Source organism: Emiliania huxleyi (assembly GCF_000372725.1).
Source record: "Emiliania huxleyi CCMP1516 unplaced genomic scaffold EMIHUscaffold_290, whole genome shotgun sequence".
NCBI classification, from domain to species: Eukaryota; Haptophyta; order Isochrysidales; family Noelaerhabdaceae; genus Emiliania; species Emiliania huxleyi.
In genome coordinates, this window is record NW_005199853.1 from 103975 (window position 1) to 131837 (window position 27863).

The following is a 27863-nucleotide window of genomic DNA, read 5'->3' on the forward strand; positions in this document are numbered from 1 at the left end:
GCGAGCGGTCAAAAATGCGGACGTCCACACCGCAGGTTTCGCGCGAACCCACCGCGCATCACGGCCGCTGATACCCAGCGAGAGCTCGGCTGCTCTCCATGGGATGGGGTTCTGGTGCGGGCAAGGGCAAGATCCTTGCCCCCGCTGCCGGCGACCTGGTTCACGTCAGCGCCCACAACCCGTTTGACGGCAAGATGGTGCTTACCGACATCTCGGGCCTCGCACACAGGGCGTCGAAGAAGCAGCCGAAGCAGGTGGCGCAGGAGGGAATCTCGCAGCGTCAGCAGCAGTATGTGATGCAGCACCTCCAGGGCATCTATGCTTTGGGTGGCAAAGTGTGTCTCGTCCTTGATGGCCGTGCGTACCCGCCAAAGAAGAAGGAGCGCGAGAGGCGGCGCGGGACAAGCCAGCAGGCAGTCGATGAGGCGCTGGCAAAGGAGGCGAGGAACGAGGACGCCTCCAAGGAGTGGAAGGCTGCTGCACGCCCCGCCGAGCCACTCTGGGCGTGGCTGATGCAGGAGTGCATCGACAAGGACATGCCCTTCATCGTTGCACCGTACGAGGCAGACGAGCAGCTCGTGTCCCTGCAGTGGGAGCTGGGGGTGGACCAGGCGGTGATTTGGGCCGCCTCAGAGGACAGCGACCTCGCTGCCTTTGGCGCCCTGGAGGTGATTTACGACTGGAACATCATGTCGCAAACGTACCGCTCCTCCCGGCTGATGGAGCAGGTGGTGGGCAAGCAGGTAGACAGCAAGTTCTCCTTTGTCGGCTGGAACTACGACCGCTTCCTTGCTCTCGTCATTGCCTCCGGCCACGACTACTTCAAGCACAAGAAGGCGGAAGGCAAGCAGGGATGGGGACTTGTGACCGTCTAAGTCGCGAGGAGGACGGGAGCGGGGTGGACGTGGCGGACGTGGCGGACGTGGCCCAGTCGCCCAACTAGACATGACTAATGAGTAAAAAAGGGAGTCACAAAATGAGAAACACATACACCTCACACACCCGACGGCGGCTTGAGCACTGCGCAGTTGAGGTTGTGGAAGCCGATGGTCCACCACCACACGTAGTTGAGCAGGGGCTTGTCCTCCTCCTTCACGACGTCGCCGAGCATCTTCCACGCCTTCATGCCAGAGAAGGGCACCTCCACCACGTAGCGGCAGCACGTCACGCCACGGTTGCGGATGCCCTGGTCGATGGTGAAGCGCGGCGCCTTTCTGAGGAAGCAAGGAATTATCACCTCGTTGAGGTGCGGCAGGTGGACGCGCAGCTTCGAGACACCCTTGTCGTACATGACTGAGAACTTCGCCGGCATGCGCTCAAAGGCCGGGATGCACGCCTTGCACGCCTCGTGCTCGGAGGAGCGGCCCATGAAAAGGTCGGTCGCGATGATGATCTGGCCATTCGGCGTGCACCACGTGAGCCCCATCGCCGCCGAGTGCTTAGACTTGTCCGAACGGAGGAGGTTGGACGTCATGATGCTCTCGCGTGAGGTCTCGGTCATGATGTCGGTGCAGTCTCCGATGGCAACCACGGTGTCGAGGCCGCACTCCTTGAAGGACTTGGGCAGCAGGTCGAGCACCGTCTGGTAGTCCTTGGGCTCGATGACCAGGTTCTTCTTCGCAAAGCGGCCGAGGCGACGGATCCACCGCGAAGAGTCTACGCTCATTCGCGGGGCAAGGAGGCCAAAGAAAGAGGCGAGCTCGTCGATATCTTTATATCCCCGCATTCGCCACAGGGCCGCTAGGAACTGGAAGCGCGGGTGCAGCGCCGCCTGCCGCTCCTCCCTCGCTCGCCGCACGCCATCCGTCCTCTCGACCCACCGGTACACCATCTCGTACACCTTCATGGCCTCGTCCCACGAGTCGAAGCCAAACATCTTCTTGAACAGCCTCGAGCGCTCTGGAAGAGCAAAGTACTCGGGTCGCAAGTTGGCAAAGCTGAGCTGCTCTCGCAGAGGCCATGCGCGAGGAGGGTTGAGCGGGTTTGCATCGGCAGAGTACTCGAGCCCGGCTTGCGACGCACGAGAGACGACGTACTCACGGAGATGCTTCGAAGATTTTCCACCCTTGTCGGGCATCTCCACCGGTGGCGGCTCCTCAATCGTCAGTTTGACATCGGCGTGCATAAACCCGCCAGGCACAGTCGAGGGCGGAGGGATGACCATCAAGGTCGTCGCCATCGAGTGCGGGACCTGTCCAGCTGGCACCTCAAAGATGATTGGCTGCTGCGGTGGCTGCCAATCCTTGGGCACAGGCACCCGCAGTCGCACGGTCTTTGAGGACACGGTCGGGGCGGGAGGTGGTCCTGCAGGTGCGCTCGAGTCTGGCCCAGCACCCTCGCCCTCACCCTCGCCCTCCTCCTCCGCCGCCGCCTTGAGCTCGCGCGTCTGGCGCTGCAGGCGCTTCACCTCGGTCCTCAACTTATTGACGCGTTCGGAGCGCTCTACGGTGTTGGCGACAAGCCTACGCAGGCGGGAGAGACGCCACACCTCCTCATCCCCGTCGAGGTCGCGCGTGAAGTCATCACTGTCGGCTGTGGCACGCCACCGTCTGAGAGGAGCAGAGCCAGGCGGCCGCCTCGGCTGCACAGCAGGCGGCTGAGCGGGACCCGTGACTGTCGCGTCGACAAAGAACTCGTCGCCCTCAAGCAGCACCTTTGCCCCAATGATTCGCTCCGCGGGTAGCTCGGGCCGGTGCGTACCGCACAGCTTGTTCTGTTTCTGGGGCAGCGGACGTGGATTCCCGTCTTTTGTGAAGCTGAGGCCCATCTCGTGCTCCATGATGTACGCGGCATCCTCCACACGGGAAGCAGGGATGCTCTCAAGGCCTACGGTGCACTCGCAACCGGCCACCCAGCACTTGTCTTGGCCGGGCTTCAAACTCTGGCGCCGCTTCCTCCCGGCGTCGCCAAGGGCTCGGCGGGCTGCCTGAGCGTAGGAATAGGTGAGACTCGGCTCGTTGGCGTCATCACCGTCGAGGCCGATCCCTTCGGCGGCTGCGGCGGCGGCACCGGCCTGGAGAAGGCCCTGCATGGAGAGCAGCCGAGATCTCGCTGGCTTTCAGCGCGCCGTGATGCGGGTGGGTTCGCGCGAAACGTTCAAAGGACGGACGTCGCTTCTTTTTTGCGTCTCCCAGTGATCATTCCCCACGAGTACGCGAGTAGCAAACATTCATAAAAAGACAAAATCTGGGGGCAAGGACCAAACACACATAACACAGCCACGACACACGCCCGAACGAGGGTGTGCAACGCCTCACGCGGCCGCCACGCGCGGCGGCGCGCGCGCCGAGCCGCAAGCAAGCCGGCGCGTGACACCAGTGTCTCCCGTCGTCAACACGGGACATTGTCACCGCCGCGGGAACGTAGTCGCCACGGGTGTGCAACTACGAGACGCGGCCGTCCGGGCCGCAGCTTGCCTGGTGAGGAGTGATCTGTCGCTGCGCAGCTCAAGCCGCCGAGGCGACCCTGTTGCTCGCAACACTCTCGCTGGGGAAGTCGGTCGAGTCGCCGACGAGCGCGGATGATAGGACAACACTCCCAGGCGTCGAGCCTGGGAACGTCTGCCCCACCTGAGCAGTGCGCGACATCGACGTGTCTGTGGCAGGGTGCGCGTGTGCGGCGGGCAAAAGGTGTGCGTGCGCGCAAGCGGCGCACCCTGGTGAGGAAGTCGAGCGTGTAGACGGGAGCGAACCGTGCCACTTGTCACTGTACAAGCGGGTCGTACGGGAGCGGAGCGGCTCGTTGCACCGCAGCTCGAGCGCCTCGACGTCTGCCGAGAGCTGCACATCTTGCACCGTCTCACCGTCGCCGAGAGTTGGCGGGCGCCTCGCGGCGTCACCAGCCGCGGTGCTGACCAGTGTCGACCTCCGTCCCACCTAGTACAGTCACGAGAGGTGGTGCGGCAGCAAGCCAGTCTCTGGCGTGGGCAGCGCGGCGAGCGCCGGGCGGCTTCAGGCCTGCTCTCGTCGAGGTGGCACCGTGCTCGCGGCGCCAGAGCCCGGGCCCATCCTCTTGGTAGCCGCCGTGGCCGGCAAAAGCTCGCTCACGGCCAGGGCGGTGGCCCAAGCGCTGCAGCGCGAAGCGAAGTGTTCTGCCACAGGCTGGCTCGCTTGAAACACACTGAAAACACCCAAACCCGAACACCCTCATCAGAGAGCACAAATGCTGACACCGGCAACGGGCAACAAGCAGCCCCCCTCGCCTGCGGAAGCCACATTGTCAACGTGTGACGCGACTGTGACGCCGAACGATTTCCTCGCACGCGATGCGCCTGCGGCGGAAGCGATGCGGCATCTCTCGGCTCCGCGTGCCGTGAAGCAGGCTGGACTCAATGGCGTGATGGCGGAAATCGTCGTCGCTCGCTGCGTCTTCCGGCACCTCGACCTGTACTCGGCTGGCGCGCTCTGTGTTGCTTCCATGGAGTGCGGAAAAACCGCGAGCAGCTTGTGCCTGCAACCCGAATTCTGGGAAGGACGCGAGCAGGAGGGCTCTCGCCCAGTGAGCCCGATGGCCTTCTTCGCCGCGAGCGCCTTCATGCGCCTGCCTCCGCACGTGCTCACCACGGCGGCCTCCGGCCTCGAAGACATGCTGCTTCGCGAAGGCGCACGAGGCCGGAAGTGGTACCGCGGGCTTGTTGGCGACGCCAGTCTCGTTGCGATCGAGGCCTCTCTCGGACACATCCTCCGCCGAAACGTGTCCTGGCACAGCTCGCAAGCGCTGATTCAGGGCGCGTCGCCGTGGCGGGCTGAGGCGATCGCGCGCTTCTTCCTGGCGTTCTGGCCCGCGGACTCGCCCTACCCACGGACGGAGTTCGACTCGGAGGTCTTGGCTGAGGAGTTTGTCCGGTTCTCGCGCGCCGCCGGCATTGTCGGGGATGTGAGCGACATTGGCGTTTTCCGCGTGATCAAAGCGGTGCTCGCCAGTGGCAGTGCCGGCGACGACGCTGCCCCGTGGGCGCCTGAGCCCAAAGCGGCATGGGTCGCCAGCCTGCTTCTCTTCCCGACCCCGCCTCGCGCCGTTGACCCGGCTCTCACCTTTTCGCTCGCGGACGTTCTGCCGCTCGGCGCGAGCCTCGGCCTCAAAGGCGACGACTCCGAGGCGCTGGAGAAGCTGGTGCGCGAGCTCGGCCAGAGCTGCGACGTCCCGCGCGCGGCAGACGCGCAGCAAGTGGAGGATGCGCCGGACGAGGAGGAGGAGGAGGAGGAGGAGGAGGAGGAAGAGCTTGTTGCCTTCACCAAAGCCGAGCTGCTGCTCCCCGAGGCGCCGTCGCCGCCCCTCTCGGAGCACGACGCGGACCTCGTCGAGCCGCCTCCGCCACTCGAGTTCACCTGCCTGCCGTACGCTGGTTCCAGCGTCGCGCTGTGAGCCTGTGCGAGGTGTGAGCGAGTGAGCTGTGAAGGGCCGTAGGGCCCCCGGGGTCTATCCAATGAAGAAAGAAAAATAGTGCCGACAAGCGAGCCTGAAGAAAGAAAGCCTCGGCGCCTGGGGTCGTCTGGCCTCGCGACGCCAAGCGCCCCCGGGGGACTCTCTTGCGAAAGTCGGCTGCCCACGCTGCGCGTCCTATCTCTGACCTAGAAACACAGAAAAATATAAGAAGGGAGGGCTGGCGTACGAGTCGTAGTAGGTAGGTAGGTAGAAAGGTGAAGAACAGCCAGGCTCGGACAGTCGTAGCAGATGCTGCCAGAGACCTCGAGAGTGGCGTCCTCTACAAGCAACGCGCCGCGCGAAAATACGTGGGCCTGGTCGGCGCTCTGGTCGGCGCACGAAGTGCCAGCCGTACCCACCCTCGCCGGCTGCAGTGACTGACATCAATGACCGAATGCCTGAGTCCGGCCGCAGAGGCGCCGACCCGCTTCACCGAGGCGTCGGCCGAGGCGGACCTCGCCTGGTTTAGGTCTCAGTGTGCGGCCGACGAGGCAGCTTACAACGCCCGCCTCACGCTGCAGCCAGCGCTGCGCCTCTCGGTCACGGGAGAGCAGACTCGTGCCGGTCACGCCGACGTGGGCAGCTTTGCTCGCCGCCTCGAGTGCCTGCGACCAGAGGGTGGCAGCTTCGTGGGCCGGCACGAGCCGCTGGCTCAGCGGCTGATCTCCGGCCGCGCTTGCCCTCACGCACTGTGCGACCCGTCCAACTGCGGCCTCCACCTACGCGACGCGGTCGTGCTGCCCGAGGAGGCGCGGCGGCTAACCGCGCACGGCCAGGAGGTGATCGAAGCGGAGGACGGCGCCTCGGCGCACCGGCCGCAGGGCGACCTGCTCTACATGCGCTCGCGCCGAGTCGACTTTCTCGAGATGGCGACGCGAGGCTCGCAGGCCGGCCACCTCCTCACGCTCCGCGTCACGGAGCGCCTCCGCCGCATCGTCGCCGCCATCTTTGGGCTGCCTCGCTCGCACCTCGTCCTCGCCGAGCACTTTCTGACGCTGCGCCAGCCCGGCCCCTCCCTCGAGGCGAGGATGCACTGCGACGAGGCGACACTTGCTAAGCAGGAGACCCCGTCCGCTCGGCCCCGGGGATGGGCTGGGTGTGCGGGTGTAGGCGGTCTTCCCGCACGGCGAGGGCGAGAAGAGCCGCTGGCAGCGCACCGCGGACGGCCGCCTCGGGCGGGGGAGGTGGTGAGCCACGAGCTTGGATCTAGGCGCTTCCACTTCTCCTCGGTGCTCTGGCTGAGCGGCGCGGGGGTGAGGGCCCCCACGCCGCGGCACGCCTCGTAGGGCGCGAAAACGACGGGTGCCTCTCTCGCGGTAGGCGGACTTTGACGGCGGCTCCCTCTCCTTCTTCCACAACTCGACGCGCCCGTGGCTCGAGGTGGAGCCGGCCGTCGGGCGCGCCGCCTTCTTCAGCAGCGGGTGGGAGAACACGCACGGCATCCGCAGGCTCGAGCGAGGCAGGCGCTGGGCCCTCACCGCTATGTTCATGGAGAGCGGGAGCCGGCCGACTCAGCGGCGAGGAGAGCGCGCGAGCGACGACCGCATATTTGCCATCTGTAGGCGCAGGACCCGGGCGTGGAGCCGCTGCAGCCGGGTGCGGGGTTCGCGGCGGCGTGCGTCCGGCCTCGCTCCAGAGCTTCGTACGCGATGTGCCGCCAGCAGTGGGCGACGGCGATGCAGGCTTGAGGACGGGCGAAAGCCGGGCCTTTCGGCGCGGCCGGATGGAGCCACCCAGATTGTCTGGTGACTATAGACTAAAACACGCAGTGTCGGAGCGGCGGGTGTGTGGCGCTGTGTGATTGTGTGGGCAGCGCGAGCGACGAGGTGTGCCGCGCAAGCCGAGCGGCATGTCGGTGCCGTGATGCCCATTGCCGAGGGGGCGAGGCCCGAGCGGCGTCCTCTAGACTCTACACTCTCTCTAGACTCTCTACTCTATCGGTATCGCGATCTCTGAGCTTTGTATCATCTTTTACATCAGCTAGCATCTAAAATTACACAAAGGCCGCCCCGCCCAGCTTGTGCACCTCTGGCACAATCGCACAATACGACACAGACCGGACCGCCGAAAAGCGCGGGGTTTTTTTGAGCCCGGGTACGGGTCTTTTTGTATTTTGGACCCCGATACATACAAACGTGCCCCGCCTCCACCGCGAACCGCCTAATACCTGTACTTGGTCGAGTAGTCTTTCGGCGACACCTGAGGCGCAGTGGCGGCGGCGTCGGCGGGCCGTGGAGGGTTCGGAGAGGCGGGGGAGGGAGGGGCGGGGAAGGAAAGAGGAGGCTCGAGGGAGGCGCACCACGAGGCCGCGCCCCTTCCGCGCTCCGCGGTAGACCGTCTCGATGATGTCGATCACCTCCTGCTTGTCGTGGATCGCCCAGTTGATTTTGTTGTTGTTGCCCGTCCCCAAGTCAATCATGATGTGCTGCGCGGCGGCGGGCGGCGCGGCGGTGAGGAGAGGGCGGCTCCCGCGGGCGGCGTTGTCGCGGGCGGCGCCGTCGCGGGCGGCGGCGCGACGCCGGGCGCGCCTTGTTTCTGTAGAAGAACATGACGGTGCACGGGTCGTACAGCTCGTACATCGTGTTGAAGTCGGGCACCTCTGTCGTGTCGACGAGGTAGACGACGCAGTAGTTCTTGACGAGCTCCGCAATCGAGTACAGCACCTGCGGGTGCGGCCGGTACGGGGTGGGCGGCGCAGCGGTGGAAGCGGTGGCAGCGCGGGCGCGGGCGGCTGGGTCGGCAGCGGCGGCGTGGCGGATCGCGATCATCGACGGCGGACCTCGTCCATCTGCATGCAGACGGGGTCGTAATCGTGCCCGAACCTGATGCAGACGACGCGCGCCTCCTCCGATAGAATGGCCTGGTCGACCGCCCACCCCGTCGTCAGGTGGGGGAGGAGGTAGGACATGTAAGTGGGGAGAGCCTAGGGGAGAGCCTAGCCGCGCCGGCGAGCGACCTGTGGAGAAAACGAGTTCGGTAATCGCGGCGTTGTTTTCTTTTCTCCCTGGTTGAGCTGGCTCAGGGTGGCGACTGGAGCATGCTCGTCGCGAACGAGGCCTCCCTCTTGGACTGGCTCGCCGCCGCGCTCGATCCCATGCGCGCGCCTCCTCCCTATTGCGGTGCCCACCGCTCGCCCGTCCCATCGCGACAGCTCACCCCCCGCGCGCTCGCGGCAGTTGCGGCGACGCCGATCCGGCGGTGCTGGCCGAGTACGTGCGGGAGCTGCTGCGCAAGGAGGACAAGAGCGACGCCGAGCTGCGCGAGTACTGCCGCGACAGCCTCACCGACTTCCTCTCTGGCGAGACGGACGCGTTTGTCGAGAGCCTCTTTGACGCAATCGCGAGCGGCGAGTACGAGCGTGCGGTGGGCACGCCGACGCAGCGCCCTGCCGGGCGGGGGAGCTCGTGCGAGAGCTGGCGGCTGAGCGAGGGTGACGCGTCCCAGCCCGACGCGGGCGAGGAGCCGCCTGCCGAGCACGACGCGGAGGAGGCGGGTGCGGGTGCGCGAGCGGCGAGCAAGCAAGACTCGGAGAGTGACGAGGAGGAGGAGGAGCAGGAGCGCGACTACAAGCGGCAGCGAAAGGCATCGGCGGACGAGGCCGAGCCGCCGGCCTCCGCCGGCGACGGCTCGCTGCAGCGCGGAGGGCCGCACGCCTCCCGCCTTCCCGCGGCGCAGCACCGGCAGGGCGGGAGGCTTCCGCCGGGGGCGGTGCCGGGCTTGGGCGGCATGGGCGCGCCGCGCTGCGGCTGCGGCCCGGGAGGGATGATCCCGCCCGGGATGGGGCAGCCGGGGATGCAGCCGCACATGCCTCCGCGGGGAGGGGCGCCGCCCTTTGGCTTTTGCGGCGGCGGAGTGCCCGCGTGCGGCGGCGGCCTCGGCCCCGGCTGCTTTGGGCCGGGCGCTTCCGGGGCGCGGGTCGCCCCTCCGTTGGGGCTGGGCGGCGGGATGGGGGGGTGCGGCATGACGCCGCGGATGGCGGGGGCGGGCGGGCCGCCGCTGCACGCGCCGCTGGGGGCGCAGCGCTTCCCGATGCAGCAGCAGCAGCAGTTTCAGATGGCGCAGCAGCTGCAGCTGCAGCAGCAGCTGCAGCTGCAGATGCAGCAGCGGATGATGGCGCAGCGGATGGGCCCTCCCGGCGGGATGGGGCCGCCGCAGATCGCGCCGCAGGCGCAGGCGCAGCAGATGATGCAGCAGATGATGGCACAGGCGCAGATGCAGCAGCAGATGCAGCAGCAGATGCGCGCGCAGGCCCAGATGGCGCAGGAGGCGATGCTGCGCCAGCAGGGGCGGCAGGGGCAGCAGGGGCAGCAGGGGCAGGGGGCGGCCGTGTCGGCGGCGCGGCCTGCCCCTCCCGCCGGCGGGCACCCCTCCGCCGGCGGCGCCGACGTCAACTCGGAGCTGCACTCGCGCATCGCGGCGCTGCAAAAGAGCCTCGCGGCGCCGGCAGCAGGTCTCGCGGCGCCGGCAGCAGGTCTCGCGGCGCCGGCAGCAGGTCTCGCGGCGCCGCCGACGCCGGCGTCGCCAGCTGCGGAGGGCGCCGCCGCGCAGGGCGGAGCAGACGGTGAGGCGACCGCCGCCGCCCCGTCGCGGCACGCGGGGGGACGAGGCCGCGGCGCAGCAGGAGGGCTCGAGGGCTCGCCGCTGCTCTATGTGGATGGTCTCGTGTTGCAGCCTGTCGTCTTGCAGTAGGCTTCGAGGGGTCGTCGCTTCACGTCGGCAACGTGCCGCGTGAGCTGTGCGACGTCGGCAACTTGATGGGCCACTTCGGCAAGTTCGGCCGCGTCCTCAACGTGACCCTCCTCCGGCAGACCGTTCGGCCGCCCCCCCTTGCGCCCCTCCCCCGACCCTCGGAGCCGTGCCGCAGGTGAAGCTCTACCCCGAGGCGCGGTACGCCTTTGTCGACTTTTCGTCGCGCCTCGAGGCGGTCGCGGCGCTCGACGCGCCCGAGCCCGTGATGGGCCGCCCCGAGATCCGGCTCGGCTGGGCGACGCGCCAGCCGGCCGCCGGCCGCGGGGGCCACGCCTCATGTGGCAAAGGCGGCGGCGCGGGGGCTCGAGGCGGCGGCGAGGCGGCGGAGGAGGAGGGGGCGGCGCCGCCGCCCAAGGGGCCGCACGCGCGCGCGCCGCCGCCGGGGGCAAAGGTGGCGCAGCAGCGGCAGGCGCAAGCCAAGAAGAAGGCTCGCGCGACGTAGCGTGCTTAGCCAGAGGCGTAGCGCCAGACGCTCGATTGACAAGCGGCGCCGACCCGCGCGCTACCCGCCTCTCCCTCCCCGCACTCGCCGCCGCTCCCGGTCCTGCCGGTCCTGCGAGGCAGCTTGCGCGGCCCTCCCACCACCGTGCTGCACCCCCCCCCCCCCCTCCCTCCTCAGGCGCGGCAAGAGTCGCTCGCGGAGCAAAAGGCCTCGCAGAGAGCTGCGCGAGAGGCGCCTCCCGCGGGACATGTCCAGGACATGTCCACGAGACGTCCACGCCCCGCCCCGCAGGCGCTGATCGCAAAGATCGAGGGCGGCAAGGACCTCTCCAAGGAGGCGCGCGCGGAGATCATGGCGCGCCTCAAGGCGCTCTCCACCAGCCTCGAGGCGCGCCGCCTCACCCGAACCCGAACCCAAACCCGAACCCTAACCCTCTCCACCAGCCTCGAGGCGCGCCGCCTCGGCCGCACTCCCGTTGCCGCCGCCTTTAGCCCCCCGCCACTCCGCTACCCCCCCCCCCCCCCCCGCACGCGTCCCTCCAGCAAGGGAACGCCTCCTAACCACCCCGCCACCCACCCGCCACCCCCGCACAGGCCTCCCTCCAGCAAGGGAACAACGCAGTGACCACCAAGGCTGCCGCCGCCGCGACGAGGCCAAAGCCGGCGGCCGACGCCGAGAAGAGAAGCCCGGCGGCGAGGAGCCCCGCCCTCTTCGCTTCGTGCCCCGCTCTGCGCGCGACGGCTCCGAGCCCGGGCCAGGCGGCTCTGCCAGCGGCGATGGGCGCGGCGGCGGGCGCGGCGGCGGGCGAGGCTGCAGAGGGTGGCGAGGCGGCGGCGTCTCTGCTCGGACGCGGCGACCTGCCTCCCGTGGCGGCGGGGCACCCGCTGCTGCTCGAGGCGCAGCCTCCCCCCCCCCCCTCCTCCCGCCCTCGTGCGGGGGACTGCGAGGCCGCGCTCTTACGCGGCTGTCGTTGCGGCGTGCAGGCGGCGACGAAGCGGACGTGCGAGGGTGGTGGGGCTGCTGCGGGGACGAAGGTGCGTGCTTGCTCTGCGGCACACCGCTCGAGAGACGCTCCCCCTTGCGCGCGAGAGACGCGCGAGAGAGTTGCGCGCGCGCAGAGAGTGCGCGGCCCGCGGCGCACCGCCCGTCTTCGCCTAGCCGCTCCTAGACACGCCCGTCCTAGGCTCTGCATGCCCACGCCGAGACTCGAGCGCGCCCAAGGCTTAGCCCCTCCTCCCAGACGACCGCGTGAACCCCCCGCCCCTCGTGGCGTCTCCCTTCTCTGTGGAAGGCAGCCCTCGGCCACTCTGCCCAGACCTTCAGGATGGTTATGTGGTGTCGCATGTACAGGAGACCTGATGTCGCGTGAGGACCGCGCCGCGGAGACATTTGGTCACCTCGTTGGCGGCGGCGAGGCGCACGGGCGGTTAACAGGCGGCGCGGGCGGCGGCGGCGGCGCATACGGTCCAGCGGTTGTTGTATTCTTTATCAGTTGCTTCAGGAGAGGGTGAGTTCCCCCGGCTCGAAGACAAAAAGCGCCGTAAAAAACGACTGAGCACGCTGAAATCTGAATGAAGTGTGGCGCCCCCGACAATCGTCAGGGGCGGGGAACCCGCAATTTGAGATGCTGAGGGCATTTTGAGTTGCAAAAAATCAATTTAGATTGCATTTTTCAATTCAGAATGCCGAGTTGACTTTTCGCATTTCAAGATGCACACCGCATTCCAAAGATGGTCCACGCATTCCAGGATGCGTCGACCATCCTGGAATGCGAACTGCATTCGTGAATGCGCTAGCATCTGGAGTTACCCCTTTGCATTCTAGGATGCTCCTTGCTATTTCAAGTTGCCTTCCTTCACCTGAGATGCCCAGCATTTTGGCCAATGCCGCATGTCGGCGGGGCATCGGGTAGGCTGCGGCTCGGCCTGCGCCTCGGCAGTCGTTGCCGCTGCGCAGCTGGATATGGTGGCGCACGTGGCGTGGCCTGTCGTTTGCATGTTTTGCGGTGGCAGCCCATAACCGCACGAATTGTGCATGGCCCTCAGCAATCCGTGTTCGATCGGCAACGCCCGTGCCGCTGCTCTGTGTCTCGTTAGAATAGGCAATGAAAAACGGCGCCCGCTCTCGTCGCATGTGCGCCGGTTGACATATCATGTATGTGGCTCTTTTATGGATAACAAGGAGTCTCGTTTTCAACTTTTTCTTCTTGTATATGAGCCCGCAGCCCGCGGCTTCCTCGCGCGTTTCGCGCTCCTTAACGGTCTCTCTCTCGCCAGCCCTCAACTGTTCAGTAGAATTTGCTGCAACTGGGCAGATTCATGTGGTATCATGCTGTCCTCATCAGGTGTCTGTGCCGCAGCGTAGGCGAGACTCTAATCTCTATGCCTCGGCACCCCATCGAGGCAGCTCGCGAGGTGAAGCTTGCCAGCAAGGGTATTGTTGCCTACACCAGCAGGCAAGGGAGCACTATGGTGTGAGCCTGCCAGCACTGGTGCGCAAGCCAGATCAGTACAGTCGTACCGGGCAGCAATGAAGCGCGTTGGGTGCCCGCGCCGGATGCAGTGCTAACGCGGCAAGCTTGGGCCGCATCAGCAGATGCGTGAGGCGGTGCGGAAACCGTTGTTTCAAGGCCACCTGGTAGGCTCACTCCTTCCCATCCCAGAGGTAGAGGGCAAGGAAGGTAGTCGATACCCTCGCCACAGATGGACATTTTCATTCAGTGTTATGTGCTACTTTCAGATACGTAGGAGGACTCTGCTGACGGGGTATTTTAAAGCCCAAGATAGAAAGAAGCAGGATTGTAACGCCCTCCCCACGCACATTGTTTTCCGCACTTTCCGCATATTCCGCAACGGAATGTAAACGGCAATTTGGGCAATTGTCGGAGTCTCCCATTCTGTAGCGTCAAAGCGCAGCTGCCTCTGGCTCGTGGCGCATGGTGCATCCTGCCCGCTCCCCCGCAGCTACGCTGCTGGTGATTGATGTCGCACGCGCATGCCCACCCTCACGGCACCCACGCCATACCCGCGCGCTGACAACACATACCTGACATGCGCACTGCACCGACATCCAGCCAGGCTCCCGCGTCGACGTTGACGCTAACGAAGAGAGGCGCGTTGAGCCGGCGCAAGGAGCACGTCTCACTCACACCACCACTGACGGCCTCCCACTTCTCGGCCGCAGCTTTTCACAACGTGGTACCTTCGGCTCCTCGTCGCTAGCATCATCAGCGAGTACACCCTGCCTCTCGCCGTTTGCCCTGGCGAACGTGGCCGTGCTGATTGTCTACCGCCGCGTGGCTGTGCGAGATCTAGACGTGCACACCCCGCACGCCACTCGGCTGTGCTTGCGCAGCAGACGGCGTGGGCGGCTGCGCAGGCCCCTGGCCGCGGAGGAGGAGGCTGGCCCGTCTGGCGGTGTGCTGGCGGTTGGAAGTAAGAGGGAGAGGGAGAGGGAGAGGGAGAGAGAGAGAGAGAGAGAGAGGGAGAGAGGGAGAGGGAGAGGGAGAGGGAGAGGGAGAGGGAGAGGGAGAGGGAGAGGGAGAGGGAGAGGGAGAGGGAGAGGGAGAGGAGAGAGAGAGTGAGAGAGAGTAAGAGTGAGAGTAGAGAGAGTAAGAGGAAGAGGGAGAGGGAGAGGGAGAGGGAGAGGGAGAGGAGAGAGTGAGCGGAGAGATGGAGAGGAGAGTGAGAGGGAGAGTCAGAGGGAGACTTAGAGAGAGAGGGAGAGGGAGAGTTAGAGTGAGAGGGAGAGTAAGAGGGAGAGGGAGAGAGAGGGTGAGAGGAGAGAGAGGAAGAGGAAGAGGGAGAGGGAGAGGGAGAGGGAGAGGGAGAGTTAGAGTGAGAGGAGAGGGAGTAGCGGAGAGGGAGAGGGAGAGGGAGAGGGAGAGGGAGAGGAGAGAGTGGGAGGAGAAAGAGTAAGAGGGAAAGGAGAGAGTGATACGGAGAGTAGAGTAAGAGGGAGAGGGAGGGAGGGAGAGTAGAGAGAGTAAGAGTGAGAGTGAGAGGAGAGATAGTCAGAGGGAGAGGAGAGAGGGATAGCAGAGGGAGAGGGAGGGAGAGGGAGAGGGAGAGGGAGAGTAGAGAGAGTAAGAGGGAGAGGAGAGAGGGAGAGGAGAGGGAGAGTGATAGGGAGAGTAAGAGGGAGAGGAGAGAGGGAGAGGAGAGGGAGAGTGATAGGGAGAGTAAGAGGGAGAGGGAGAGTAAGAGGGAGAGAGGAGAGGGAGAGTGAGAGGAGAGAGGGTAAGAGGTAGAGGGAGAGAGGAGAGGGAGAGGGAGAGGGAGAGGGAGTAAGAGGGAGAGGAGAGAGTTACTAGTAGAGGGAGAGGAGAGAGGGAGAGGAGAGAGGGAGAGGAGAGAGGGAGAGGGAGAGTTATAGTGAGAGGGAGAGGGAGAGGGAGAGGGAGAGGAGAGAGAGAGCAGAGGGAGAGGGAGAGGAGAGGAAGAGGGAGAGGGAGAAGAGGGAGAGGGAGAGGGAGAGTAAGAGAGAGAGGGAGAGGGAGAGAAAGAGGGAGAGAAAGAGGGAGAGTGAGAATAGAGAGAGTGAGTGGGAGAGTAAGAGGGAGAGGGAGAGGGAGAGGGAGAGGGAGAGGGAGAGCTCGCCCTCCACGCGGCGCACCATTGGGGGCGCTGCGGACTATTAGGCCTCGTCGCACATCGCGCGCATTCTGGATTGTCTTATTTATCTGAGATTAAAATATCCATTTGAAAATGCTTGCCACATCTCGGGGATGGCGACGCCAATTCAGCCATCCTGAGATGCAGCGCCCTCCGGCCAGCATCTCAGGATGTAATGGCTCAATCAGGGATGTCGTGGACATCTTTGGTTGCCTCAGGCATCCCAAGATGCATGAAGCAATTCAGGATGCGCGAAGCAATTCAGGATGCGCGCGCATCCTGAATTGCTTCATGCATCTTGGGATGCTCGAGGCAATCTCAATTAAAATGGAGATCGTATCGGGCAATTTGAGATGCCGGAGCATTTCAAATTGCGGGTTCCCCGCCCCTGACGCTGGGTGGCGCCCGCCGCCCGGAGGCGGAGCCCGGTGAGACACTGACATCCCCCCAAACGGAAAGAAAACAGACAGCACAAGTGCCACAACGCCAAACTAGGGATGGATGGGAGAGAAGGACAGAGTCCCCACCTTGCAGAGCAACGATCTTTTGTCATCTAGGAAGGACGATCAGGGGCACAAAGGGAACAACATTGCTAAAAATCTCTCTCAAAGGGAACGGAAGTGGGGAAGCGCGCATCGGCCATCGCGAGACACGGAGAGCGGGCTGCGGGGCTTGGCAGGGTTCACACCCACACGACAGGTCCAAGGGAGTCCACACCACCTCTCTCGTATAGGACAGATTGCACCCGGCGGCACGGGGGCAGAAGGCGCGCCCCCCCTCCTCCGATTGCGCTCTCCTAAGTAAGTTCTTATGCTCCTCTCTCTCCCCCTCTGCCTCTCTCTCCCTTAGGGACAGCGGCAGGCTCGCAGCTCAGTGCTCGACTGGCGATCGCTCTCTCTCCACTTAGAGCGACCTTCCTCTAGGTCTAGCTTGGCAGCCAGCCGTCCGCAGCACACACACTGTGTGGAGGCACACGCAGGGTCGGCGACATAGAGTCTTTCTCGGACCCAACGGTAATGCTGTCACCTTCGTGAGTACTCCTACAGATGGCGGAGTAGATTGTTGGGGCATGAAATTCTTTTTGTTCCGACGAAGGTTCGCCAAAGGCGACCCTGCATCAGAGGCGGCGCAGCCCTGTCCTCGCCGCGCCCGACCCTCGGGAGGCGAGCCCCCGCCGGTCCGACCCCCGCAGGCGACAATCCCCCAAACGACACCCGCGGCGAGATGGTCCTCGCCGCCTGCTACGGCAGCTGCGCCTGGATCCACGCGAGATCGCAGAGCGCCTCCGGGGCGAGGCGTTGGCGCGAGCGATGCTCTCAAAAAGGACATGAGGATGCGGTTGTGCCCAAACTCGAGAGCATGCCCATCGCGCAAAGCATTGCGGACGGCGTGTGATGCGCTGATACCGGCGATGTACTTGGTCTTTGTGCAGGCAATCCGTTGGATGAGGTTGAGGCGGAGATGTGTGGTGTTCGTGACGCAGTCAGTGTCGACGATGGTGTCGTTGCCCTCCTTGTTGTGGTGCACGGGGGCGAGCCCCAGAGCCAGCCCAGCGCGCGCGACCGAGGTCGCCCGTGGCGCGTGGGCGAGTAGACGAGCGACTTGCTGAGACGCTGTCGAAGACGCTCGTCCCCCTTCTCCTGCGCCTCGAGGAGGCCCTTTGGTGCGGAGTAGGCGTCGATGACTCTCGCAAAGTCGTCGTTCTGGCAGATGTCATCCGCAAAACCGTCCGATGAGGCGTGTGGTCGGGTTGTCGTGCTGGAGACAGCGTGGCAGCTCGTTGAGGAAGCAGACGCTGAGGATGGTGGAAAGCGCGCGTCCTTTGATGACCCCGCGGGCGGACTTGGCGAATGGCGTAGCCGGGGTCGTCGTAGTCGGGGCACTCCTCTCGATGGAGAGCGGGACGGTCCCAATCGGCGGCGGAGTAGGAAGCCAACTAGCCAAGGTCGTCGCCGTCGGCGTACAGCGCTCTTCACTCTACATCCTCTACACTGATACTACACCCTCCCTCCGAATACAGAGCCCAGACTTGAGCCAGAGCAAGCGAACGGAACGCGCGCATCGGCCATCGCGAGACACGGGAGCGGGCTGCGGGGCTTGGCAGGGTTCACACCCACACGACAGGTCCAAGGGAGTCCACACCACCTCTCTCGTATAGGACAGATTGCACCCGGCGGCACGGGGGCAGAAGGCGCGCCCCCCCTCCTCCGATTGCGCTCTCCTAAGTAAGTTCTTATGCTCCTCTCTCTCCCCCTCTGCCTCTCTCTCCCTTAGGGACAGCGGCAGGCTCGCAGCAGTGCTCGACTGGCGATCGCTCTCTCTCCACTTAGAGCGACCTTCCTCTAGGTCTAGCTTGGCAGCCAGCCGTCCGCAGCACACACACTGTGTGGAGGCACACGCAGGGGCGGCGACATAGAGTCTTTCTCGGACCCAACGGTAATGCTGTCACCTTCGTGAGTACTCCTACAGATGGCGGAGTAGATTGTTGCCGCAGGAAATTCTTTTTGTTCCGACGAAGGTTCGCCAAAGGCGACCCTGCATCAGAGGCGGCGCAGCCCTGTCCTCGCCGCGCCCGACCCTCGGGAGGCGAGCCCCCGCCGGTCCGACCCCCGCAGGCGACAATCCCCCAAACGACACCCGCGGCGAGATGGTCCTCGCCGCCTACGGCAGCTCGCTCTCGCGCGCCAACACCGAGGAGAGCTCGCTCGACACCCTGGTGCGTCGGCAGCCCCTTTTCCCTTCCGCGTCTCCGCTTCCGCATCACAGCTCGCAGTCTGGCGCCGCGCCGCCACGCGCGCGCGCGCCATCCGCACGCGCCGCCACCCTGCTCTCCCGCTCTCTGCCCCTCCCAAGCCCGCGCACCTGCCGGCGCAGACAAAGACCACCATCCCGTACAAGGACCAGGAGCGCAAATGCTCCTCGTTCCCTCCGCCGCTGAAGGACATCCGCTTCACGATGGCCACGTACATCACACTGACGCAGCTGCTTGGCTTTGCGGGCATCTTCTTCGTGCCCTACTGCAAGGCGCGCGCCGCCCGCTCGAGATGAGCGCGCGGCTGCTGCGCACAGACAAGCTGCGCACAGACAAGCTGCGCACAGAGATGCGTCGCCCTTGCGGCGAGAGCGGCGCGGGCGGAGCGCACCGCGTCCCACGCCGCCGCCGCCGCCGCCGCGCCCGCGCAGGTCGCCACCATCTGGTGGGCCTTCATCCTCTGGCCAATCACCGGCTTTGGCATCACCGGCGGCGCGCACCGGCTGTGGGCGCACCGCAGCTACAAGGCGTCCTTCGCCTACCGCTTCGTCGTGATGCTGGTCAACTCGTGCGCCAACCAGGGCACCATTTTCCACTGGGCGCGCGACCACCGCACGCACCACTTCCACTCGGAGACGGTGGCCGACCCGCACGACGCGATCCGCGGGTTTTGGTTTGCGCACATGGGGTGGCTGTACCTCAAAAAGGACCCGCGCGTGGCGGAGGCGGGGCGCAAGGTCAATGTGGACGACCTGAAGGCGGACTGGCCCGTCATGTTCCAGCACCGCAACGACCCGTGGTGGAACTTTGTGTGGTGCTTCTTCATCCCGGGGTTTGTGGCGCAGCTCGCGTGGGGCGAGACCTTCTGGAACGGCTTCTTCGTGCCGGGCTGCCTGCGGTACGTGTGGGTGCTGCACTGCACGTGGATGGTCAACTCGGGCGCGCACCTGTGGGGCGGGCGGCCGTACGACCCGCAGAGCAACCCCGCGGAGAACAAGCTCGTCGCCATCCTCTCGATTGGCGAGGGCTGGCACAACTGGTGAGCGGCGGGCCCGCGCGCGCGAGCGAGCCCCGCGCCCGCGCTCCTCCTCGCCCCCGCGCGCTCCCCTCGCCTCTGACCGCGCGCCTCCTGGCGACCGCCGCCTGGCGACCGCCGCCTGGCGACCGCCGCCTGGCGACCGCCGCCGCGCCCTCCGCCGCCGCCGCTCGGTTGACACCGCCCCGCGCTCTGCAGGCATCACAAGTACCCCTTTGACTACGCCGCCTCGGAGTACGGCATCCTGACGCAGTTCAACCCGACCAAGCTGGTCATCGACGTGTGCGCCGCGGTCGGACTCGTCTCCGACCGCAAGCGCGCCACCGCCATGTGGAAGCGCGAGCGCTCAAAGATGCAGCAGCAGGCGAGCGGGCGCAAGTCCGAGTGAGTTGATATCGCGCGGGCCCCGCGTGCCCGCCGCCTCCGAGGGCGCGACAACCGCCCGGCCTCTGCATGCAGCGCAGCGCGCGTCGCGGGTTGCGGGGCGTGGCGCCCGGAGGGGGAGGGCGGCGCGCGTTGGGAACGCGCCCGCCGCCCCGGCGACCGCAGACGAGAGGCGCGGACGCACTGTTGTCGAGACGCTCGAGAGAGAGAGAGAGAGGTGTTCTTGTACGGGCGGGGCGGGGCGCTCGTCGCGCGGTCGCGCGCCGGGGGTCGAGTTTTGTTAGATTATCGTAGAAAGACGAGAAGAGATCGGACGCCGCGCGCGCGCAGCGACAGAAATCTATGCTCCGGCCACCCGCCTCCCCCGGCTTGCCGGTTTGCCCCGGGTCCGGTGGGGCGGCTTCGCCGCCGGGCGGCGGGGCGGGCCCGGGGGCGCCGCCGGGGCGCCCTCCCTTCCCTTGTGTCGCGCATCGCGTTTCCCGCGGCGATCCGACAAGGGGCGTGAGAAGAAGCTGACGCCGCGGCCATGCGTCGTACACAGGACCTTCGAGCGGCTGGAGAACCCCGACCTCGGCCGGCCGCCATCCGCGAATCACGTTCCGGGCTGGGCGCCTGCTCGCCTGGCCCTGGCGATCGCAGACGGCAGACGAGCCCCGAGCCGCCGAAGCGGGGGGGGGGGGGGGAGGCGAGGAGGCGAGGAGGCTCTGTGGCGCGGCGGGCGCTCGCCGGGCGCTGCACGCACCACGCGAGCTCGCCTTGCAGCCGCGCACGCGTAACAGGCGGAGCCGTGCATCTGTCGCCTGGCCACGCGGCGAGTGCCGCTTGCCGCCCGGACGCGCCGCAGTCGGCGAGCGCGCCTCGCGCGCCGCAGCCGCCGCGAGTCAGTCTTCCCGCTTCGGCACGGACCGCGACGCTTGCAGCGAGAGGTAGATGGTCCAGAGGAAGGAGGCGACGTTGTAGCCGAGCGGGATCCACGCGACGGGCGCGAGGCGGTACAGCAACAGGTCGACAAAGGGCCAAAAGCAGAGCCCGCTCGCCCATGTGACGAGCAGGTCTTGCCGCACCTGGGGAGGAGGGCGAGGCGAGGGAGGTGGCAGCCGGGGAGAGGAGCGGGCGAGGCGGGGAGCGGGCGAGGAGAGCACCTTGCCCGGCAGCCTGGCGAGGCCGGCGGCGAGGCCCTGCACCGAGACGAGCGAGGCGGCAAAGAAGACGCAGGTGATGGTCGGGCCGAAGAGGCACTGCCCGAGGAGCGTCTTGACCAGCGTGTCTGCGATGCTGCGGCCGGGCACGTAGTGCGTGAGCATCGCGAGCCACCAGTGCAGCGCCGGGCCAAAGTAGAGGAGGCCGACCAGCGCGCTGGTGAGCGTGCGCTTGGCGTCGCGGGCGCCGCCCTCGATGCGCTGCGCCGCCCGGTCGCTGAGCGCAAAGACGGCGGACGCCGTGGCGCTCTTGGTGAGCACGGGCGCCGAGGCGAGCGCCGTCGCGTAGGCGGCGCCGAGCGAGGCGAGGCTGCTGGCGGCGGCGGCGCCGCCGCGCAGCGCGAGAGGCGAGCGCAGCGTCGGCGGCGCGAGGGACGGGCGAGGTGGCAGGGACAGAGCGAGCACGAGCGGCGGGCCGAGCATTTGACGCTCCTTTGTCGGCCCGATGTGTCCAGTCCGCGCAGAGGAGTCTCTCGCGCGGCGCCACGCGTTTTTCTTTTTGTTTTTAGTCGGTTTTTTGTTTTGATTAGAGGCACACGCACGCTCTCTCGGGGCCTCCAATCGCCAGGTTTTTTGTACTCTTTAGCTGTCGTACGGGACGCATTTAAAGGGGCGTTGAATTTTCTTTGATTTTCTGTTTCATCGCCCCGGCTGACGACTCAGCCGCAAAACAAAAACGTGGACGATCTAGATAGTGTCCCATCGAAAAACTGAATCGACCCTACCAGGACTCGAACCTGGAATTTCTTCATCCGAGGTGAAGCGCCTTATCCATTAGGCCATAGGGCCGTTGACTTTCGAACCGGCAGCCACTCGATCGAGGCAAGGCGCTCGAGCGGTCGTCCAAAGTTCGTGCAAAACACCTCGTGAAGGGACTTTGGTTGCCCAAGTGTGTGAATGTTTTTTTTTTTCATGGTGATGGTGAGGTGGGGTGGTGATGTGGGATGGTGAGGTGGGATGGTGATGGTGAGGTGGGGTGGTGATGGTGTGATGGTGAGGTGGGATGGGAGGCGGGATGGTGATGGTGAGGTGGGAAAATGAATGAGATTGGGGGGGATGGTGATGGTGAGGTGGGATGGTGATGGTGAGGTGGTGACGGTGATGGTGGGGTGGCGATAATTGGTGATGGCGAGGCCAATCGGTGACGGCGAGGCCAATCGGCGACGGCGAGGCCAATCGGCGACGGCGAGGCCAAGGCCAATCGGCGACGGCGAGGCCAATCGGCGACGGCGAGGCCGATCGGCGACGGCGAGGCCATCGGCGACGGCGAGGCCAAGGCCAATCGGCGACGGCGAGGCCAATCGGCGACGGCGAGGCCGATCGGCGACGGCGAGGCCATCGGCGACGGCGAGGCCAATCCGAGAGTTGCACGGCGCTCGCACGTCGCCCTCTCCTCTCGAGTTGCACGGCGCTCGCACGTCGCCCTCTCGGCCGACGATGACGACTCGCCTGCGGAGAGGGGCCGGGCCCTCGCACTGCTGCGGGTTGTGGGGCATTAGGTAGCCCCACTGCCGCTCCTCGCGGTCTCGCTTGGCCATCCGCTCTGTCGATATCGTTCCGCTCGCTTGGGCCTTGGCGCCTAGGCGATAGCCGTCACACAGATTTTTTTTCTTCTCGGTGCGATAGAGAGAGATTTTTAGCAATACCAAACAACTCTAACACTCACACGTCATTTGGGGCCTGGAGCCCTGTTCACGCGCGCGCGAGACGTGCAGACAGGGTTGCCAGGTGAGAGCGAATGGCGCGGTTCACGCCTCGCACAACAGAGAGAGAGATGCGCTCTGCATGGTGGGACATAAAAGAGAGCGAGTACTTGGGCGAGTAGGCCGTGCGGTCGACGCTGCCGCGCGCGACTTTGCGCGCGAGGCGGCGCAGCTTGAGAACGGCGGTGGGCGAGAAGCCGCCGCCGAACGTCTCGTGGAGCAGCAGGTTGAAGTTGTTGCGCTTGACAAAGATCGCGTCGTGGTAGAAACCGCGATGCGCCTTGACGTAGCCGTGGCCGTTCTTGTGGTCGAAGGGTTGGCCGGGTTGCCCGCGCGCCTTGCAGCCCATGTTTAGGCGGCGGGCCTTCTCTTCGGTGTTGCCGAAGGCGTAGGAGTGGCCAACGGAGGCGGGCGTGCCGCCGCTCGAGGCGTTGCCAACGCCCGCCGAGGAGGTCTTGAGGAGGGGCGTCCAGAGCTTGACTTCATTCACCTCATCGCATCCTCCCGGGCCAGCGTGGGGTTCCGCGAGGTCGACCTTGTACCCCTCGTTGTACTGCCGGGTGAGCTCTGGTTTCTCCTTGTCGCCGTGCACGACCGGCGCGTTGGCCGGGGCGCGCATCGCGTCCGCCCAGGCGGCGAGGACGCCGTCGTGGGGCCGCCGGTGGTGGGCCTTGTTGTAAAGGTAGTCGCCGAAGAAATCGACTGACATGCCCCGCTCGAGCGCGACCCGAAGGGTGGGAAGCGCCATGCAGAGCCCGAGGGGCCTGCAGCTGACGCCATCGTCCTTCCAGAGGCAGACGGCGTTGAGGTCGTCCTCGAGCCGCTTGAGACGCTCGTGCATGACACCCCAGCCAACGGAGGTGCAGAAGTTGAAGAGGCAGTCCGCCCCGTCGGTCGACTCGGTGATGATGCGGACGAGCTCGTAGTCGACTTGGGTCGGGCCGCCCTTGCGGGCGCGAGGCAAAGACTTTGCGAACTTGTTGAAGAACTTCCTCTTCAGTTCATAGCGCGCGACGCCCGGTTCGTCGGCGGTGACACTGGCAGGCGGGGCCCGCGCTTGCGGCGTCTTGCCGAGGTAGTTGGCGACGACCTTGGGGTCGCGGCCGTCGGCGGGCGCGGAGGGCGAGAAGGCCGCCCACGCCTTGCCGAACTCGCCCCGGTTCGCGTAGTAGTGGGCCCTCTTGACCATCTGTTCCATGGAAGGCTGCGAGGGGCCCGGCGAGTCGGCAGCGTCGCCCTGCTCCAGTGGGGTGGGCGGGACGGAGGCGGAGAGCGCCAGCTCTTTCCAGAGGGCCAGGAAGCCGTCGGGCGAGTGGGCGATGGTTGCGGCGCGCTCGACCATCTGGTCGGTCGTGTAGCGCGGCGAGCCGCTCGGCCGGCAGGTGACGAGGATCGTCGACGCGACGACGAAGATGGCACCTCGGGCGCCGTCTTCGGTGCCGGGCGCGTTGGGGTTGCCGCCGAAGGCCTTCATCCCGAACTCGAGCACTGAGCGGATCTTTGCACGGTACTCCTTGTTGTCGGGGAAGTCTTGGCTCTGCAGGTGGAGACGCTTGAGGCACTCGATCGAGACGCTGTCGCAGATGGAGAGATCGTAGTCTGCGGCGGGCGTAGTGTTGAGATTGATCGTGTCGGCCACCCCCGAGGGGGAGTTCCAAGCGAGCGAGACGCCGGTGGCGTTGCGGAGGGCGGCAACAGCAGCAGCAGAGCACGCAGCGGCGCCCGGGACGGCGGGCGCCCACGCGAGCCGCCGGGCGCGAGTGGCAGCCGAGACGCCACGGTTGTCAGCGTGGGTCAGGTTGGCGCCCGGTGTGCCCGGCGCCGCGTGCTGCAGTGCCTTGGCGATGGCGTCGGTGCACTCGGCCTTCGGCGTGATCTTCTCCTTGTGGGCTTTGTGCAGCGGGTCGTTGCGGGACGAGAGGTGGTTGAAGAACATGCTCGTCCCGTTGCCACCCGAGCCATCCGGAAGTTTGTTGGGGATGAGGCAGCAAATCTGAGCGCAGCACCCGCACTTGGTGAGCCCACTGGAGGCGAGGTCCACGGGCGTGTAGTTGTGCGTCTTGAAGTGCGTGCAGAGCGACTTGGCTGTCCCGAAGACTTGGGCGCAGATGGAGCAAGAGAAGGTTTGGCGAGGTGGGTTGGTGTTGGAGCTGCTGGCGGCTTGCGCCCCCCTCGCCTGCCCCGCCTCGCTTCCCTCCACGCTCTCTCCTCCGACGTCCTCGTCGGACGATTCCTCGTCGCTGTCGTGGCCACTGTAAGACGGCGGGGGCTTGCTCCCGTCGCCAACGCGGCGCTTGAGGCGCTGGGAGATGGGCCTCTCATCCATGTCGACGTCGCCCTCTGAGGTGGGCACACCCGTCGTGGCGTCGACATGCTCTGGAGACGCAGGAAGGCCGTCTGGGAGGGCTGCACCGGCGTCTGCCGGATCGGATTCGGCGCCGTCGCCCGCCGGGGCGATGGCGGGGTCGGGGTCGTCGCCCGTGCGCTGCTCGCCGTCGTCGGTCGCCTGCTCTTGCGGTGGTGGCGATGGTGGCAGCGAGATCGAGCCACTTGGATCCGGTCCGGACTCGGGCGGCGGCGGCGGCGGTGACGAGTCTGCGGCGTTGAGCTCTAGTACTTCGCGCTCGGCGTCGGCGAGGCGCTGTCCGGCGGCGAGGGCTTCTTCGTCGGTCGTCGCCTCGTCGAGGGCAGACGATGCGTTGCGCCTCTTAGCGAGGGCTTCTTCCTCTGTCTCCGCCTTGTCGAGGGCAGTCGACGCGACGCGCTTCTTGCTAGCGTCGCGCTTCTTGCCAGCGATAACGTCGGCGTAGGACATGGGGTCCGGCCCGTCGTCGTGGTGTGTCTTCAGCACCTTGGATGAGCCCTTGGGACCGCCCGCACTTCCGCTGGTCGTCCGCGCCTTGCCGCTGGGCGGGGAGGCGCCGCCCTCGGCAGCAGCGTCCGCGAGTGGTGAGCGAGGGCGGACGAGCGAGCCAGAGACTCTTGGCGCCGGGGGGACGACGCCGAAGTAAGTCGGGGCGAAGAGGTTGGCCGGGAACGCGTCGCCGCCGGGGGGTGGTGGTGGGGGAGGCGGCGCCGGCGGCGGCGGCGCGGGAGGAGGAGGGGGCAGCGAGGGGGGCGGTGGTGGCGGCGGTGGTGGTGGCGACGACGGTGGCACCGGCGGCGGCGACGGCGGGGCCGATGCTGTCTGGCAGTCGAGAGGCGGTTCGAACCGGCGCTTGCGCCTCGGCGGCCGGTCGATGGGGGAGGATGTCGATGGATCGAGCTCTTCGATGCTGGCACCGTCGTCGGGCGAGGTCGAGGGCGGTGTAGCCGACGATGACGCAGTGGCGCCGTTGCCGGTTGCCGCCGAGGACGATGCAGCAGATGACGACGTGGCGGCGCCGTTGCCGTCGCCTGGCTGGGCGTAGGTGGTGATCGTGCCGGGGCTCAGGACGACGGGCGGTTGGAGAAGGACGCCGGGATGGGCTGGCGTCGCCTCCCCTTCAAACGGGTACCAGAAGTCGAGTAGGATCTGGGTCGAGGTCGGGATTGGGTAGTGCACGTTGATGTGGGCGAGCGCCTCTTGGATGTCGCGGTACTTCTTGTGGCGCGCCCTCGAGCCCCCGATGGCGCCGTGCGCTGCACAGAGGTCCCACGTGGAAAAGACGCCCCAACCAGACCCTGGAACGTAGAGCGCATAGTACCAAGGTTTGGGCGCGGCGGAGACGCTGTGTAAGATGAACAGGGAAGCGAAAATGCCGTTTTTGGTGTAAACCGCCATGAGGCCGGCGAGTAGGAGATCTCCCGGGTGCCGGGAGCTTTGCCAGCACCAGTCCGAGCGGGTCGGAGAGGTCCCAGAGGCCGCCCGCCGACGAGGCGTCGCGCGAGAAGAGGCTGACGATGGTCTCGTTTGCAGGCGTGCCGCCAACGAAGATGTCGATGTCAGAGTTGTTGGGGACGGGCGACGCCAGAACGGCGCCTCCTCGTCCTGGTGCTCGACCGCCTTCGGTACCTGTCGACCAGGGTCCCGGCAGGAGCGAGTCGTCGGACGGGTAGAAGATGCGCTCGGAGTCAATGGACTTGTACAATTTGTGGCTCCGAGAGGGCCGCACCTCGCACAACCCAACCAGGCCCCCGCCCAGCGGGGTAGTTTCCTGGCTACTGGTCGGGCTGTGGTTGGTGCGGTTGGCTCCGGCTCTGCCAGTCGTCGAGGGCAATGGGCAAGACGGTTGTGCCGCCCCAGCCCCCTCATCCGAGGGGACCCCACCGGCGTTGTGGACACTGTGAGGGACAGGCTGCCTTGTGGCTGCCTTTGGTCCGACACAGAGCCATTCTGCACGGTGCCAGGTGGGTGGGACGGTCGAGGTAGTCGGCGCCGGACCTGTGCAGCGGGTAGAAAACACGCTAGACACGCTAGGTACACTGGACTCGTCACGCGACACAGACGCAAAAGACACACGAGACGAGGTAGCCTTGGCAGCAGCCGTGGCAGCAGTCGTGGCAGCAGCCGTGGCGGCAGCCGTGGCGGCGGCCGTGGCAGCAGCCGTGGCGGAAGCCGTGGCGGAAGCCGTAGCCGTGGCGGAAGCCGTAGCCGTGGCGAAAGCCGTGGCGGAAGCCGTGGCGGAAGCCGTGGCGGAAGCCGTGGCGGAAGCCGTGGCGGAAGCCGTGGCGGAAGCCGTGGCGGAAGCCGTGGCGGAAGCCGTGGCGGAAGCCGTGGCGGCAGCCGAGGCTGGCTCGGGAGCCGCGTCGGCAGCCGTCGGGTGCGCGACGATAGCTTGGACCGGCCCGACCGCGCTGCAGATGTTTGAAGCGGGTCGAGCTGGCAGCTCTTGGAGCGTCGAGCCGAGGAGTGGGTGTCGGACAGCGCCGACGTGGGACTCCGCTGTCGCGGCGTCCACGGGGCGCAGAGCACGCGTGCTCTGCGCGAGTGCGAGCGCAGGATCGCTCAGGATCAGCAGCACGGCGGCCGCGAGCCGAAGAGGCCCGACAGCCGACATGCCAGCTGAAGTAAGGAGGTTTTGTGTTGTGTTGTGAGAGAGAGAGATTTGTTTTGTTTGTCTGTGTGTCGTTCGTGCGTGTCGTCATCATCTGTCCCGCGTCCACCCATACCGCGTTGGTGTCCAGTCCGAGCCTGACTGTTGTTCATCTTTCTACATAGCGTGAAGGTGGGGTAACTAACTAGCTGTATATAGTCGCGATTTGCCTGCGTGCGTATGAGCTCTAGCGCTAGAGCTCACACTAGAGGCCGTCATCGCATTCGCCTTCCTGGTACCCAGCGCTGGCTTCTGACTGTCGTTGCTGTCTCTCCCTTCTCGACTGTCTGTGCTTGCTTGTGCGTCTTGGGTCCGGGGTTGTGTTTTTGTGTGAAGGTGGGGTACCCCCCCCCCCAGCAGCAGAGCGCACGGACCCAGCTCTCCCGCCTCTTCGCCGCCGCCCCACCCTCCACCCTCGGCTCGTGTTTGAGCGGCACGCTCGAGGCGGTTGTGTTCACCGCGTCGTCGAGCCCAATACACCTTCGCCGGTGAGACCACTGATTTTGATGCCGACCATAAATTCTCGCCACTGGAACGCATGCTACT

General features: G+C 66.1%; 10 protein-coding genes across 10 annotated transcripts; 5 read left to right on the forward strand and 5 right to left on the reverse strand.

The window, feature by feature from the left end:
- Positions 1–98: 98 nt before the first annotated feature.
- On the forward strand, positions 99–875 carry EMIHUDRAFT_239535 (hypothetical protein; the record flags this gene model as incomplete). Its single annotated transcript, XM_005775913.1, has 1 exon — positions 99–875. The coding sequence occupies one exon, from the start codon at positions 99–101 to the stop codon at positions 873–875; it is 777 nt and encodes a 258-aa protein (XP_005775970.1).
- A 2571-nt stretch (positions 876–3446) lies between these two features.
- On the reverse strand, positions 3447–4007 carry EMIHUDRAFT_239537 (hypothetical protein; the record flags this gene model as incomplete). Its single annotated transcript, XM_005775914.1, has 3 exons — positions 3447–3550; positions 3692–3875; positions 3978–4007. 3 exons carry the CDS (start codon positions 4005–4007, stop codon positions 3447–3449), a joined length of 318 nt encoding a protein of 105 aa, XP_005775971.1.
- Positions 4008–4161: 154 nt separating this feature from the next.
- EMIHUDRAFT_239538 (hypothetical protein) lies at positions 4162–5364 on the forward strand (the record flags this gene model as incomplete). The annotated part of the gene is made up of 2 exons (XM_005775915.1): positions 4162–5166; positions 5260–5364. 2 exons carry the CDS (start codon positions 4162–4164, stop codon positions 5362–5364), a joined length of 1110 nt encoding a protein of 369 aa, XP_005775972.1.
- Positions 5365–5810: 446 nt separating this feature from the next.
- EMIHUDRAFT_239539 (hypothetical protein) lies at positions 5811–7112 on the forward strand (the record flags this gene model as incomplete). Its single annotated transcript, XM_005775916.1, has 4 exons — positions 5811–6520; positions 6635–6677; positions 6745–6804; positions 6987–7112. 4 exons carry the CDS (start codon positions 5811–5813, stop codon positions 7110–7112), a joined length of 939 nt encoding a protein of 312 aa, XP_005775973.1.
- Positions 7113–7584: 472 nt separating this feature from the next.
- EMIHUDRAFT_74383 (hypothetical protein) lies at positions 7585–8332 on the reverse strand (the record flags this gene model as incomplete). The annotated part of the gene is made up of 4 exons (XM_005775917.1): positions 7585–7623; positions 7724–7889; positions 7942–8087; positions 8204–8332. The coding sequence occupies 4 exons, from the start codon at positions 8330–8332 to the stop codon at positions 7585–7587; spliced, it is 480 nt and encodes a 159-aa protein (XP_005775974.1).
- Positions 8333–8816: 484 nt separating this feature from the next.
- On the reverse strand, positions 8817–9391 carry EMIHUDRAFT_368053 (hypothetical protein). The gene has a single exon (XM_005775918.1). It carries the CDS (start codon positions 9384–9386, stop codon positions 8988–8990), a length of 399 nt encoding a protein of 132 aa, XP_005775975.1. The 5' UTR covers positions 9387–9391; the 3' UTR covers positions 8817–8987.
- Positions 9392–11211: 1820 nt separating this feature from the next.
- On the forward strand, positions 11212–12163 carry EMIHUDRAFT_444082 (hypothetical protein). The gene is made up of 3 exons (XM_005775919.1): positions 11212–11511; positions 11599–11649; positions 11966–12163. The coding sequence occupies exons 1-3, from the start codon at positions 11392–11394 to the stop codon at positions 11972–11974; spliced, it is 180 nt and encodes a 59-aa protein (XP_005775976.1). The 5' UTR covers positions 11212–11391; the 3' UTR covers positions 11975–12163.
- Positions 12164–16469: 4306 nt separating this feature from the next.
- On the reverse strand, positions 16470–17297 carry EMIHUDRAFT_239543 (hypothetical protein; the record flags this gene model as incomplete). The annotated part of the gene is made up of 5 exons (XM_005775920.1): positions 16470–16543; positions 16635–16740; positions 16824–16931; positions 17072–17164; positions 17232–17297. 5 exons carry the CDS (start codon positions 17295–17297, stop codon positions 16470–16472), a joined length of 447 nt encoding a protein of 148 aa, XP_005775977.1.
- A 544-nt stretch (positions 17298–17841) lies between these two features.
- On the forward strand, positions 17842–19715 carry EMIHUDRAFT_444084 (hypothetical protein). The gene is made up of 4 exons (XM_005775921.1): positions 17842–17944; positions 18103–18252; positions 18412–19019; positions 19215–19715. Exons 1-4 carry the CDS (start codon positions 17876–17878, stop codon positions 19402–19404), a joined length of 1017 nt encoding a protein of 338 aa, XP_005775978.1. The 5' UTR covers positions 17842–17875; the 3' UTR covers positions 19405–19715.
- A 581-nt stretch (positions 19716–20296) lies between these two features.
- EMIHUDRAFT_56404 (peroxisomal membrane protein MPV17) lies at positions 20297–20887 on the reverse strand (the record flags this gene model as incomplete). Its single annotated transcript, XM_005775922.1, has 2 exons — positions 20297–20464; positions 20543–20887. Coding segments are annotated over 2 exons (513 nt in total), but the record flags the coding sequence as incomplete, so codon positions are not given.
- Positions 20888–27863: the final 6976 nt, after the last annotated feature.